Source organism: Andrena cerasifolii, chromosome 13 (genome assembly GCF_050908995.1).
Source record: "Andrena cerasifolii isolate SP2316 chromosome 13, iyAndCera1_principal, whole genome shotgun sequence".
Classification (NCBI taxonomy): Eukaryota; Metazoa; Arthropoda; class Insecta; order Hymenoptera; family Andrenidae; genus Andrena; species Andrena cerasifolii.
Genome location: NC_135130.1, coordinates 5,990,406 through 6,005,058, shown reverse-complemented (window position 1 = coordinate 6,005,058; position 14,653 = coordinate 5,990,406). Strand labels below are relative to the sequence as shown.

General features: G+C 41.8%; 1 protein-coding gene across 2 annotated transcripts; it reads left to right on the top strand.

Moving 5' to 3' along the window:
• The first annotated feature begins 546 nt into the window (after positions 1-546).
• LOC143375818 (uncharacterized) lies at positions 547-13,326 on the top strand. Of its 2 annotated transcripts, none has more exons than XM_076825324.1 (4): positions 547-705; positions 843-974; positions 2,244-2,694; positions 4,174-13,326. In XM_076825324.1, the coding sequence occupies exons 2-4, from the start codon at positions 943-945 to the stop codon at positions 5,797-5,799; spliced, it is 2,109 nt and encodes a 702-aa protein (XP_076681439.1). In that variant the 5' UTR covers positions 547-705; positions 843-942; the 3' UTR covers positions 5,800-13,326. The 2 variants fall into 2 exon arrangements, with proteins under 2 accessions (XP_076681439.1, XP_076681440.1); XM_076825325.1 differs by lacking the exon at positions 547-705 and adding an exon at positions 760-783.
• The last annotated feature ends 1,327 nt before the right edge of the window (positions 13,327-14,653 follow it).

The window sequence follows — 14,653 nt, the reverse complement described above, 5'->3', positions numbered from 1 at the left end:
AACCTGTATGCGTTTAGAGTTTTACAAACTTTATTGGGTAATCCTGTGCAACCTCGTGTTATTAAAATTCTAATCACCCCCTTAATTTCTAATTCCCCCCTAATAAAATTCAAATGCCCACTTTGAGAAGCACTGATCCAGGGTCCCTGAAAACCGGGCCGCGACTGTGATTGAATACTACAATTTTCTTGCGTAAATTATTATTTTTCGTTCAACAAGCTAACGATTAATATATTGAACGAAAACGAAACATAAGCTATTATATTACTGGAATCGTATTCGCATTCAAACTGCACGCAAAGCGACGGAATAAACTGCCAGCTTCAATTAAAGAATCATATGTCTTCACTTCGAGCATCTTCCGATCTCTATGTATTACAGCTTTAATGAAGCTTCTAATACATTTGATCGCTTCTAGAACTTACCTCTCGAATTCAATCAATTCCCACCTTGCCTGTCCATGCGCGCTCGCCTTTACATCCGACAAATATATCACACTCTCAAATTCATTGATTTGTCCCGCCGCGGCGGGATTGGTCGGCGCGTCTCGACGCCCGATCTATAAAAGAATCGGCCAATCAGCGGCTCGGCCTCCTCTGTGTGCGTGCGACGCGTATATTTAGAAACGGAAGCATTGCCCAGTCGCTCGTTTCCGTCTTCCCAGTGACTGTCAGCCATTACTGCTCTGCTCGCCGGGTCTGCAGGGTAAGTTGCTTCAAGTAGTTTTCGGCTTTCAAACACAGGAATTTTATTGTCATTCGATGTAGAATCGCCACGGGAGAAGTACATTCGCCTGCACCACAGTTATGAATGATCTTTCACGGGTTTATTCTTGGCCGTAGGTGTAACTGGTACAGCTGACATAGTTTCCGAAAAATCGAACAACGTCCTTACGGAACTGGTTGTGTGTCAGGGGGCCGATTCTTCCAAACGTTCGTCGAGATGTATAACAACAGCTATTCCAATCAAACCAGGTACGGGGAATTACGTTCCGCTTTCCGCAGTTCAATCGGTAACTAGCCCAGGACGTCGAATGGCAGAGCCCGACGAATTCTCATCCGCGATGTCGCATTCTCCTCCATTTTGTTCACGGGTGCATCTGATCGTTGATCACATTCAATTCTTACTCGACTACGTTTTCCGAGGCAGATCCGACGTTTCACGGGATCATTCTCTTTCAAGGCACGACGAAATAAAGTCGATTGTATATCGTGACGAAATATCCCTCGAGAGAAATTAACTCTGTTGTGAAATGAAAATGGCGTTTTGATTATTTAATGAGTTAGTGTGCCAAAAATCAATAGCCTTTCAGATATACTTTTCCGGCAGAACTTAATAATTCTCTCCTAGTAAGCTACTCTTGCAACATGAATGCTATAGGTATGCTTTTGGGTCACTATTCACATTGCTTCCTTGGAAGCTGGTTTTTCAACAAAATCACTAATGCATTTAGCTTATTGGCAGTAATTTTAGAATTCCGATATATTTAATAAATTGTCTCTACCGTTGTCACAATGTTTCATATAATCCTTTCACTTTGATACAGCCATTTCAAATTTCTTATTGTGTCAAAAGGTTCCTATCATTTTCTCACATGATTTCTCATCTTTCCAGGGTAGGGCTGCCATCCGTCCGGGTTTCCCCGGATGTGTCCTCTTTTTTTTTTAGGGCGTCCAGGGGGATTTTACAGTCTATAAATTAAGAAATAGTTAAAAATGTCCAGGCTTCAAGTTCAAATGTCTGGGGTTTTAATGTTCTTTGTCCTAGGTTAGTGATTTTATGGTTGGCAGCCCTATACCTAACACATATATAAGAAATAGTTAAAAGTGTCCCTGGGTTTCAAGTGGAAATGTCCGGGGTTTTTGGTTTTACAGATGGCAGCCCTATTCCAGGGGGGGAATTATAACAGTTATATTATATTTATTGCAATGCTCATGGGGAAAGATATTAAAAGGAAGCATTTTCGATATCAGTCTATTGAACCCAACATCTTATACTGTAAAGCAGCAACTGTTTCGTATGTTTGGGTGTTTGTCTGTTGCCTGAAAACTTTTGAATGGTAAACTCAGGGGTCACGAAATGTACCTCGGCTCATTGTGCCTGGCTAATCCAGATAAATGTGACTATTTTCACGAAAAAAAATGAAAAAAAATTTTTCTTTCACAAAATCAGAATCTAAATTTCAGGCGAAGCCGAGTAGTAAAGCTAGTTGAATATAATACGCATTCTGTGGAAATGATTAGTTACAGACCCAGGGGACACAGAGACTCTGGCAGTCGTAATGGCAGCGGTACGTACTGGAATAGCCAGCAACAAATGCAGAAGGAGAAGGTGATAAAGAAGCAGGCCCAGAGAAGGACTCCGGGAGATCTGCTGAAGAAGCCCAGCTGGGATTTGACTAAGTTGCCAGTGATAACTAAGAACCTGTATATTCCGCATATCAATGTTTTAAAACGAACGACCGAGGAAGTCGCCAAGTACCATATAGGCAAAGAAATCACTGTGAAGGGCAACAATACACCTTCTCCGATTCAAGCATTTGAAGAAAGTAACTTCCCAGACTATGTGATGGAGGAAATAAGGAAGCAAGGCTTCGCTGAACCAACCGCTATACAGGCGCAAGGCTGGCCAATTGCACTCACTGGACGTGACTTAGTTGGTATTGCTCAAACGGGGTCGGGGAAAACTCTAGCTGTAAGTAGTCCACTAATTCTTTCGAACTCTTTTAACGCATTGGTTGCTGCGTGATCCCACGGTTTACACCAGTGCCGCCTTAACATAGAGGCAGCTACCTCAGGTACTCTGAAAGATTCGAAAATTAAAAAAGAGGGTTGTTAAAGCTAGAAAAGAATTGGAAATGAGCCCTCCAACTATGACGGAAAGAAAGTAATGAATATATACACCAAAATTTTGAGTTTATAATGCGGCCTTTTTCTCGTGGAATGCACCCCACATTTAATCTTATTTATTTCATTGTTTTAATACTTATTCACTTCACGTGTTAGCGCGGTATTTTTGATTTTGTTTAGTTTAGAATAATTTAGCCCCGTTACGCACTTGCGACCAAGTTGCCGGCGACTGGTCGCAAGTGCGTAACGGGGCTAAGACGGTATTGGTTCACACTGCGCATCAATTGTATTCAAATTCATTTATCGTGTATATATACCTGTACAGCAAATAGTCAAGCGCAACTAGATATATCAGATAAATTTGAAAGGAATATATGCCTGACGTAAAAATGATCGTTTTCAGCAGCCAATGTGTTACAGTTACAAAAATCGAAATATTTGAATTATTCTTTACACTTGCTCATTCATAAATTTGGATGGAATAATTCTTGAGATCCTTTACATTATTAAAACTCTGATCGTTTTATTCTTGTGGAAGCTGTGAATATTTCTTGGGAAGAAAATAATTTAAGGAATAACAATTTTAATAACTGTTAAAATTACGTAACACTGATTTTGAATAGTATTGATCATAAGCAACGTGAAATGTGGATAATTAATAAGCTGCATTGTAATTATCTTGCAACAAATTCTGTTAGGTGAAACTTAAAGTGCATAGTACTATCGCGAGCTGGAAAGAAGTCGGACTACCCAGAAGCTGAGATGTCACAGGAGCAAGGGGAATCGTTCGCTCGGTCCACCCAATCGCTGGCAACGAAGTCCGCCGCGTAAAGGCTCCCCCAAACCAACGTGAATATTCGAAGCGGCAGCGAACATTTTGCCGTGATGGATGCGCGGCAGTTTACTGCACGTGGCGGCTTATGGGGTTGTTCAGACCAACGCTAAACATTTCCGCTGCGCCTGCCCATAAGCCGCCATGTATAAAAAAAAATATTCGCGTTGGTTTGGGGGAGCCTTAACGAAGAACGCGAACGAAACGTAGGAACTAAGAACTTAAAAGTAGGATTTCTTGGAGAGGATAGGGTGGGGCGAGCGGACAATTCCCCTTGCTTCTGTGACCTTTCAGCCTGTGGGTAGTCCGACTTCTTTCCAGCTCTCAATAGTATTTCCATTTCATTTTTCGTACATGTTCATTGGAGCACTAGTTACGAGTACACAGAACTTCGTTCAACATTCGCTCGATACGATCTCTACACATTCGTCCGAAACGAGACACCTTCACTTGGATATGTGATAAGAGGGCATTGTTATGGGTATTTTTCAGTATATATTACCAGCAACCGTACACATTAATAATCAACCTCGTTTAAGTCGAGGGGATGGCCCGATCGTTCTGATTCTCGCTCCAACCAGAGAGCTCGCTCAGCAGATTCAAACGGTCGCTAAGGACTTCGGTTCCTCCTCGTGCATTCGCAACACTTGCATCTTTGGCGGCTCCCCGAAAGGGCCCCAGGCTCGCGATTTGGAGCGCGGCGTGGAGATATGCATCGCGACTCCTGGCAGATTGATCGATTTCCTCGAGAAGGGAACGACGAACTTGCGCAGATGCACGTACCTCGTGCTGGACGAGGCGGACAGAATGTTGGACATGGGATTCGAGCCTCAGATCCGGAAGATCATCGAGCAAATCAGACCAGACAGACAGGTGCTGATGTGGTCTGCGACCTGGCCCAAAGAAGTGCAGGCCCTTGCCGAGGACTTTCTAACGGACTACATTCAGATCAATATCGGCTCCCTAACGCTGGCCGCCAATCACAATATTCGGCAGATTATCGAGATCTGCCAGGAGCACGAGAAGGAGGCGAAGCTTTCCGGCCTGCTCCGGGAGATCGGCAAGGATCGAGGGAGCAAGATGATAATATTCGTGGAGACCAAGAAGAAGGTGGACGACATTACCAAGGCGATCAAGAGGGAAGGTTGGCCAGCCATCTCCATTCACGGCGACAAGTCACAGCCGGAGAGGGACTACGTGCTGTCCGAGTTCAGAAACGGCAAGACGATGATCCTCGTAGCTACCGACGTGGCTGCCCGGGGTTTAGACGTAGAGGATGTTAAATACGTAATCAACTTCGATTATCCGAACAGTTCCGAAGACTACATTCACCGCATCGGGAGAACCGGACGCTGTCAGAGCGCGGGTACCGCGTACGCTTACTTCACCCCCAACAACGCAAGGCAAGCGAAAGAACTGATCGCTGTTCTGGAGGAAGCTGGTCAGGTGATAAACCCACAACTGGCCGACCTGGCTAACTCGATGAAGAACCAGTACGGCAGGGGTCGCCAGCGTTGGAGCCACTCCCGCTCGAACAAGGACCACAACCAACCCGGAAGCCCCAGGAACAACGTCAGCCCGACTGCGAGCAGTTGGCAGAATCAGCATTCGCAGAGCACTCAGAACAACAACGCCAATAGCCAAGAGAGGACTATTGCACGCCAGCAGAATGGCTACCAGAACACTCGTCAGAGCAATTTCCAGCCCAGCTACCAGCAGCAACAGCACCAGCCACACCAACGGCAGCCGAATGCGTATCCCAACGGCTGCCAAACCAGCAGTAACAGCTACCAGCCCGGCTACCAGAACACGAACATACCCAGATACCATGGCAGGACAGGCGGTTTCCAAGGGAATCGATACCACAACCGACAAAACACGTACAGCGGCAATCAAACTGGAGGGCAGAGCATGTACTCGATGCCGCCGCCATTCATGATGCCATCCGGCGGCCACACCGATTCCGGGATGCAGAGCCTTGTGAACAACAAGTTCTTCCAGACGAATCGGCCACCTCCGAACACCGGAGCTTGTGCTTATCAGTCAATGGGCTACGGCCAGTTCCAGGCTGTGCCGTCGTACAGTTATCCTTACCCACCCACACCAGTGCAGCAGTGACGCTTTTCAAGGTATAAGTCGGTAAGAGTGCAGGCTAAGTAAGAAAAATCAATTTTTCCTGTCTATATTGGGCCCATTAATGTTTACGGTTTGTGTAGAAGGTTGGGCCTCCTTCTAATATATGCGTAATGTAACGTTTCTTCTTTTCTTTGTCATTTATTATTTTCTGGAATGGTGCCGACACACGATACACAGCGGAGCCAAGCCAATTCGGTGGTTCGCGCGGAAGCCGGCCGAGAGAGGCAGAGTGTATCATTTAACTGGGGAGCCGGAGTAGTATAATGTTCGTTGCGAAAGGGACAGAAATTTAGTGTTGTGCGTTGTCAATCTCCGAGGCACATTCCAGTTGAGTTTTTTGAAGTAGCAGTAGTTGTTTAGCGATGGTACATTGATATAATCATTACTGGATGTAGACTATGGCCAGATATGTAGACTTGTAACACGGTCATATCTCTAAAAACAAATTAATCTTCTTGCGATAACTATGTAAACGACATTTAATGCTTTCCTGAAATGCACGAAACATATAGAAGGGGGGTGGGTTGATGTTTTCATATTTGATAATTTATTTATATTCTTTGCATATATATATGTATGTATGTACAGGCAATGCTCTTCAAAATGTAAGGCCTTTTGCATAAAAATTAAGCCGTACACCCGTTTAACAAGGCGCACGAGGAAATATCGTTCGTGCCCTCTGTTCTGTAACGAGACTTGTGGGGTGTGTGTCTCTGATATGGGGTGAAAGTAATCTCATTAAATGAAAATTAGAGCACTTCGATGACGGGGGATATCCAGCATAATTATATAGCATACAAAAAGCGAGTACTTTGAGACCATCCTGGGCCGGTCTTTGGAATGGTTCGAAGCGACCGGAACGGGAGAGAAAGGAAAACTTGGGCTTTAGAGGACAACTTAAATTAAGCATGTAGTCACAATGGCTGTGTACCTCGGCGCAAAGTTTGATACCTTATTTTTATAATATATATCGAAAGTAATTTGTTGTTAAACCAACGAATGATTATACGATGAAGAAAAAAAAAAAAAGAGAGAAACATTGTTGTTTGATGTTTATGCAATTGGCCACTGAGTGGTCTTGTCTTTGCGCGCCCGTGTCAAAGTAGGTACGCGCAGGCTGGCCGCGATCGAATGAATTTAGTTGTACCTGTTTTTTAGTTCGCGCTCGTCGAAATTCTTGCTATGTTTTTAAGGAACGAATCCAGGCTATCCGAGGCATTCTCTACACGAAATGTTCGATGCGCTACGTGCACGTACTAGCGCATATGGAAGAAGTTAATCGCGCCGCCACGATCGTTGCGCCGTCGTTGCGACTGCTCGGGGGCGACTCCAGAGAAAGAAATCTCAGGCGTAAAGGGATGAACCAACGAACCTCGCGCCGCGGATCGGGCGTGGACCGTTTGTCGACAGCGCATAGCAATTTTTTGCGGGCCTCCAGATTACTCTGTACACGTCACTACTCAAATAAACGAATAGTAGAAAGAGCTGAAAACAGAGAAGAATGCAAGGCTCGGATACACTCGAGCAAGGACTCGTTTGCGAACGACATTATTGTGATAATTACATGTAACGCTTTGGTGATACGGTCTCACAGTTCGTTACTTAATTACGCACAGTAGACAAAATGTTGTGAAGCAATACGTGTGCACACTACCATTTCGGTCGGTTCAGAACGCGTCACGCGCATTTCTACAGCGGTGTTTCCTGCTGGGCGAAGGGTTTAAGGAACTTGTCGATTCGTTTCTAGGTTCACACGTAGTTTTTATATTCTTCTTTCGCTGGGGGTCAGTGATCGGACTTCAGGCTATAGGTAGCAAAGAAGGTTTAGGCGTTCGTGGTATTCTTGTCTTTGCCCTTTGGACATTGTGAATGCTTATGCTCCTACTGTGTTAATCTGATTGCACACAGTGCGTGTCAGGACGAATAGTGATATAATAATAGGAAGCGTATGCTACGAGTATTGGAATATTCTGAATACTCATACATTGCGTACGCCCTCTATTAAATCACCCTACTAATTATTTACCTTTCTTTGGCATTATTTCACCGCGATTGAACGGAAACTAGCTTATACCCGTGCACAGGATAGGTTCGATAGAATTCCGGCTGAATAATGGGCTGTCGTAATACTACCATACATTTAGTTACATTTCACCGCAGGGCACAGAACATATCTCACATTTCCATTGACGAATTTATTTCTGGGGCTTTTGAGTGCACACTGTGTCCGTACGGATCCTTCGGATTCGTTCAAACAGCATCGTTGGCTTCGCTTAAACTTTCAGAGAGTGCGAGACGCGAAGAAGTTGCCTTTCACACGGGCATAGTTTACGTCCAGGTAGCTGAGAAGGCCTTAAAACTTTAACCCTTTGAACCTCGCTGCATCTTTTTCATGGGCTACTTGAGAAAGCCGGTGGGTGCTGAACATGCATATCTTTAACCACGATTCCCCTGATACTGTCGGATACATAATTTTTAGAAAGTTTTTCACTCGAGACGGACCCCAAGATATCGGAGCAGCAAAGGGTTAATATTTTACATCTCTTTTTAACAGAACGCATTACATTGCACTCTTGAGTTCCCTCTGAAGCAAATGTTCTGCAAAGTGCAGCTCGCATTTTGAAAAATTGATAGTGGGTGTACGCGTAGTTCTGTGATATGTAAGATGTAGCATATTTATAGATCTACCTATTGTGCATCATGATTAAAAATAAGGAACGTATCTTATCAGTTTTATACGTGGTATACAAATCATGTGATCCTAATGACGTGTACTGCGAGAGCTCGCTGTCTACTTTAGGGAAAAGGGGGAGGGAAAGTTTGTTGAAGCGAAAGACCAGTATTCCTTTCTTTGCGTTTGCAGCGCGCGAATTCGTCTATCGCCAGGGTGAATGAGAAAAGGGAGAAGGAATTGAAAGATGATACATGTATTATTTCCTGAGCCGAGCATTCTCCTTCATGAATATCCATGGAGATCCGAGCTTGTCGTACCATAATTTAGGACGAATTCATTTCACAAGCGAGGCTAAAATTGCCAACAAGATTGTTACTCTTCTTTTCTTTTTCTTTCCTTTTTTTTTCTGCGTCTTTTACACTGCGAATCCGTTCATTTTTGTACATTCGTCTGTTTGTTAAGATATAGTCTTCTAATATTTGCGTGTTCGTCGCCAACAGAGGAGTCTTTATAGAGATTTAGTACTGCACTGCTGCGAGTTGCTTTTTTCTTTTTTTTTTTTGTTAATTTCTTCGTTTATTTGCGTCAAATGGTCATCCATAAATCCTGTTTTTGTGTCCAATCGTACTAGGTAGAAGCATGTGAGGAACTGTTAGACACGAGTGTTCCTCCACATAGCAAGGCACATACGGTAGCTTACTTCTCAGAAGCTATGCTGTATCATCGAAGGCCACTACTTCCCTGCTAGTCGACAATTTTAGGTTGTATTATATTCCTTTATGTTACTTCATCACGAGACATCTCGATTAAATCATTCTGGTACTTTGTAGCTTATCTAGATCAGATACCCTTGGTTGCTACACCATAATTCCCTTGGAAGATCTTGCCCCATGATTGTTACGAAATAAAAGGAAGATGCTAAGAAGCGTGTTCAATGATGAAACTCGGCAACATCGGTCAACTCGGAGGTATCGGTCGATACACACTTCTAGTGAACTATATTTTTCTATCGGTTTCCTACAATGATCATAAAGCATTGAATAGAGGAGGAGGAGGAGTAGTTTCGAAGAGATCCGTGACACGCCTTCCATCTGATTAAAAAACAAAAAAAAAAAAAGAGAAGAGAAGGAAGAAAGAATTCAAAATGTTCTTGTGGAATCTTCACGCTTGTATCAAGCACTGTCCAAGTCACACTGGTTGTTCGGTTGACTGAAATCTTGTATTTATTCGCTGTATTGTTTCCTTCGAAAAAGGTTGAGAGAACTGATCGATGACTAATGGCTTTGGGAACACGAGTACCTTTTTAATAATTAATGCTGAACGCTGTGATATCGCGTACATAAAACATTTTTATTATTGTAAACGTAAATGTGCATATTGTAATGTTAAAAGAGTACTATTCTCCTTTATATGTGAAGACTGAATCTCGCCAACTTATACTACACAAGTTTAGCAGCCGCAGATACGTTCGTATACTGTAGACTACAGATAGACTATTTGTATATTATTAATTAATAACAATATGTTTTACGTGGGGAGTGCCGTGTGGGGCGGTACTATTATGTTAGTTCGATAACGGGTGCGTGTTCGTATCGTGCATTTTATTGAGAGCTAGTAGATCTGGTGCATCGTGACGAGGATAGTTACGCGAGTCCCCGTTTCCTTTCGCAGTTTCGTCCAATTCGAAGTGGAGGGGTAGCTCATAGTTGGAAGCGCTTCATTTGGTTTCTCGGCGAGTGTCGTTTCTCATTTATTGATTAAAAGAAAATATTAAAAAAAAATCGTTCGTGATGAAAAGGGACATTACAACAACACAATCCGTTTCATGGTAGTTCCTATATTGCATTCTTCTTTGTAACGTGAATGGGTTGCAGCTTAAATTTTGCAGACAAATCGAAGAGCTTTTACCTTTGCTGTGTATTATATTCCGTTCAGCCGAAAAAGAAAAAAAGAAGAAGGAACCTCGCTGATACTTTTTATTCGCGTAGTTACATGTGTGCATTGCCAAAATCTGTAATTACTGTTTCCGCGACTATCTTCTCGATTGTTACTGTAATTTGCTATCTTCCATATACAGCTGGGGAAATGTACTGAGAGAAAGAGCTGTTGATCATTTCCAAGGATGATCGCGTGCGATTCCACATTGTGCGAACTGTAAAGAATTGTACTTCTCCCGCTATCTAAATTTAAGGGAAAATTCCGGACCGAGACGGAGGATCGAGTATGCGGCATGGAGTTTCCAAGCTAGAGGAACTAAATTTGTAATGTTATCTTTATTACATACTCATAATTATCAACTTCTCCTTAATTTTCGAGATAAGCATAAGAATGGTACTTGTTTCCTTAACAGATTTAGTTTCCTTTTTAACGCCAGGCGTAAATTCGCGCGCGTGTGTGTGTGTGTGTGTATGAGCGCGAAGCGTTGCACACTGTACGGCGAAATTTACGAGGCTGTGTGAGTCCAATACAGTTTGTCAGCTGGAGTGTTTATGATTTTACACAGCGCGTTGTGTAACGACGGTACATATTTAAGCCTGGACTACTCTTAAAGGAAGAACAGTGTCTTTGATCGGTATTAATGTGTGCCTAGACCTTTGAATTACCAAAATTTCTTTTCACCTCATCTGAAATTCAATGGTTTAAGTACGAGGCTCGGTGCGCTACCGAGTTAAGGGATATTGCACGTAACATTTCTGTCCAACGACATGCATCGCGATGATTGATTTCACTGTTTGTATATTGTGTTGCGTCGCGAGAGTGATCAGTCCTGCATACATTTGCGTTTATAGTTTATTAGCGTGACATATAAAACCACTCTCCTAGCAAATCTAGTAGCGAAAGGTTTAAGGATATGAAATTCTAAATACGTAACGCGAGCCGATGGGGTAATACGTTGGTCGAACGCCGTTGGTCATAAGTTTCTTCTTTCGACGGACATTGATATTTTCCAGAACTGTTTAGAGCATGTAACGTTCATATCCTAACTATATTTAAATATACTTGTGGAGTCACAGGTTGCTCGAGGGACAGTTTGATCCATACGGAATTAATTTAAGTGGTTCTTGCGAACTATGCGAGCCGTAAACGGTGAAGATGACTTTGGATTTGAGGCATCGAGGCGAAGTGAAAATTACATTACATATAGGAATTACGTGATCGCCACGGGGGGGAACGCAGTACAGCACGGTGGACGTTCTGTTGTTGTAATAGTTCATTTATCGATGCATCCGTATTGAACACGCATTAGAAAGAGGATGTGGAAGGAAGGAAGGGTAGTTGGAGAGACGCTAATAATGTAGTATGCTAAATTATGAGAGAGAGAGAGCGAGAGAGATGCGAAGATAATGGTTTAGTGTACATGGCGTGAAAGCAGAAGTTTGCGAGATATGCGGGTCGCTGGTGTATTTTACTACGGCTTCATTGAGTCATCGCGCCTTACAATATGAAAGAGCTCGGCCAATGCCCAAGACGTGTATGCAAAATTGCGGACAGCACTTAGATTAAAGAAAGAACACCGCTCCTTGGTCGTCCTCGGATAAATATTGAGACAAACGTTTGCAAATTGTTGAAACTGCAGCACGGAAGACGGCGTACAACTGTATTCCATTCTTCTTGAGTAAGACTATACAAGAGACACGTAAAGGGATAATAAATTTGTGTCAATTTTACCGCGCAAGGAACGCATTTATCAGTTATTTATACATATGTACATAACATGTCTGTATATATTTATATATATACACACATCATTTCGAAGGAAGGGATATTCTTTTAGAAGACGCGTAAACCATAGAATATTCTCTGCGCAGGAAAAGAGAAGAAACGATCGCCTATCGCGTTATTAACAAATTCACTGCTGCCTTACATTTGATGATTTTTATCACAGAAGTACGTTTGCCATAGTAAACCTGGCAGTGAATGTGTTAACGGTAACAAGTAATCTAGTCGAAATTGTTCTATCGTTGAACTAATCGCCCTCGGCGGGGCTTCGAGGATGTCATATTCGAATGAATATCTTTTTTACGATACAACAATCTTTGAATACGTTTTTCAAGCGTTGTCGATTGTAACGCTCCGGCGAGGAAAAGTGTTTCCCGTCGTTGAGGCACTGCGCTTGAAAAAGAAATTCTGGTGCGAAGGCAAGTGGGAACGGGAAAATGTCTCTGTTACTTTGCACCGAAGCGACGCTCGCCTGGTACGAACGTGTTGCTGCGAAGCGATGTTTTACGAATACAGAACGTCAGTATTAAGATGCGCAACTATAGGAACGGGATTGTGTATGAAAATCATTATCCTATTCTTTTTTCCTGTATTCTGTATTTCTTCCTTGGATGAATCGAATAACGCGAGTGAATTTCTTCCCCGACCGTGTAAGCCGTTTTACTGCAGAACCAATAGTTTTTACGACCAAAGAGAGGTAACGCGAAAGTGGCTTGTTTATTTTCTCTTCACCATGACATGATTTTCAAAAGCGTAAACACAAATCAATAGCGTTATGTGCGGTGCGAGTATTTCGCCGGGATCGTCGGCGAGATGTATAGGAAGCAAGTGACGTTTGTTGGAAGGACGTTTAGAATTAATTAATTCATTATTTTTTATCCATTGCTCTTGTTTAACGACACTCATAATTTCTCTGATGAAACGGAAAAAGAGCATACACAAATTATTTTATATAAGGCAGCGTACGAGTTGAACGATTAAAAGCAAATGGCGTAAACAATGTTAAGTAACACTTCTATATTCAGATTCTCTTCTGTAGGTTTCATTAAAGTGCATTTCTTGTATGTTACACAGTATTATGGTAGAATATAAGAAAATAAATATTGCAATAGTAATGTGTTTGTACTTCAATTGCTTTTCTCATTGTAGGAGGTCATGCGTCACATCTGTATTATAATAAGCGCATTCTTAACTCCCTAATCTAGATAATTCGTCTGGCAACAACTAATATTAAATGATTTTACTTAACTTAGAGCCTCTGTATGTTTGGTTCAAATCTGGCAACTCAATTTTCACCCACTTTCACCAATTCAATTGTTTTGAAACTTTGCATGAGTGCGTAGGTTGGATGACAATACAATTTTTTTAAAAAAGTCAAAAATAAAAAAAAGTATAAAAAAACCACAAACGCTAACATTTTTAAACTAGAAGAAATATACAAAAATCCACAAACTCTAAATACTAGAAAATAAAAATATAAATAAAAGAAATCATGTTAAATGATTTTACTAAAAACGCACTAGAAACTAAAAAATTTCGATAGTGTTTTGTCGCATTAAATAAAATCGTAGTGCTGTATTAAATTGATTCATATCCTGCTATGAAATATCCCTCGCCACGATTTTATTTAAAGTGAGAAAACACCATCGAAATTATAGTATAAGGAAATAATTATTTTTTTAGTTCTTAGTGCATTTTTAGTAAAATCATTTAACATACAATTTTTATTTATATTTTTTTATTTATACATCCTTTACGTTTCGTTAAATATTTGCTCGTTGATAAGTATTCAAACAGACAAGACTATTAATTTAGTAATTATCTAATGGCATCAAGAAACTGACTGTACGGAGAAGTTGTTTGTTTTTATTGCTTTTCCTGTGCATACAACACACTCACTACTTCTACTGCCACTCGTGCTACACAGGGTGAGGCGTTTCAAGAAGGTTAAGGTGTTTGGTGTTTATTTTCTTTCAAGGGGCGTTTCAAGAAGCTATTATAAATTTTATTATGCTTATACACTCTTCTCTCTTTACTGCCCAACGAACAACCCCCTCTCTCTCTCTCTCTCTATTATTTTATTTAGTTCAAATATTACTCTTTCATTTTCTCCCACTCTTTTTTTTCTCTCCCAATATATATTTCTCAGGTTTTTCAGACCCAATACATATATTATTATCCTTACCCTTTTAATAATACTTTCTCTATAAGGGTGTAGAGGGTATATAGCACAATCCCCCCTATTAATTTGAATACGGTCCCAGAGCAAGCAAAGCAACCGACGACCGCCCCCGGAAAACAACGGTCACCCATCCCTCCCAAGAACGCCGCCCCGTGATGCTTAACTTCGGTGATCGAATGAGAACGTGTATCCATCACGGCCACCGTCACCGTGCATCGAAGTTTCAACTCTGTTTTGTAAATAACTGAAGCCAGAAGTAC

Bases quoted from the DNA above. Each gene is read 5' to 3' on its own strand.
- LOC143375818 (XM_076825324.1), top strand. From the start codon at position 943: ATGTATAACAACAGCTATTCCAATCAAACCAG. The intron at 975-2,243 runs GTACGGGGAATT...GGAAATGATTAG, and splicing joins AGCTATTCCAATCAAACCAG to TTACAGACCCAGGGGACACA. The intron at 2,695-4,173 runs GTAAGTAGTCCA...GGTATTTTTCAG, and splicing joins GGTCGGGGAAAACTCTAGCT to TATATATTACCAGCAACCGT.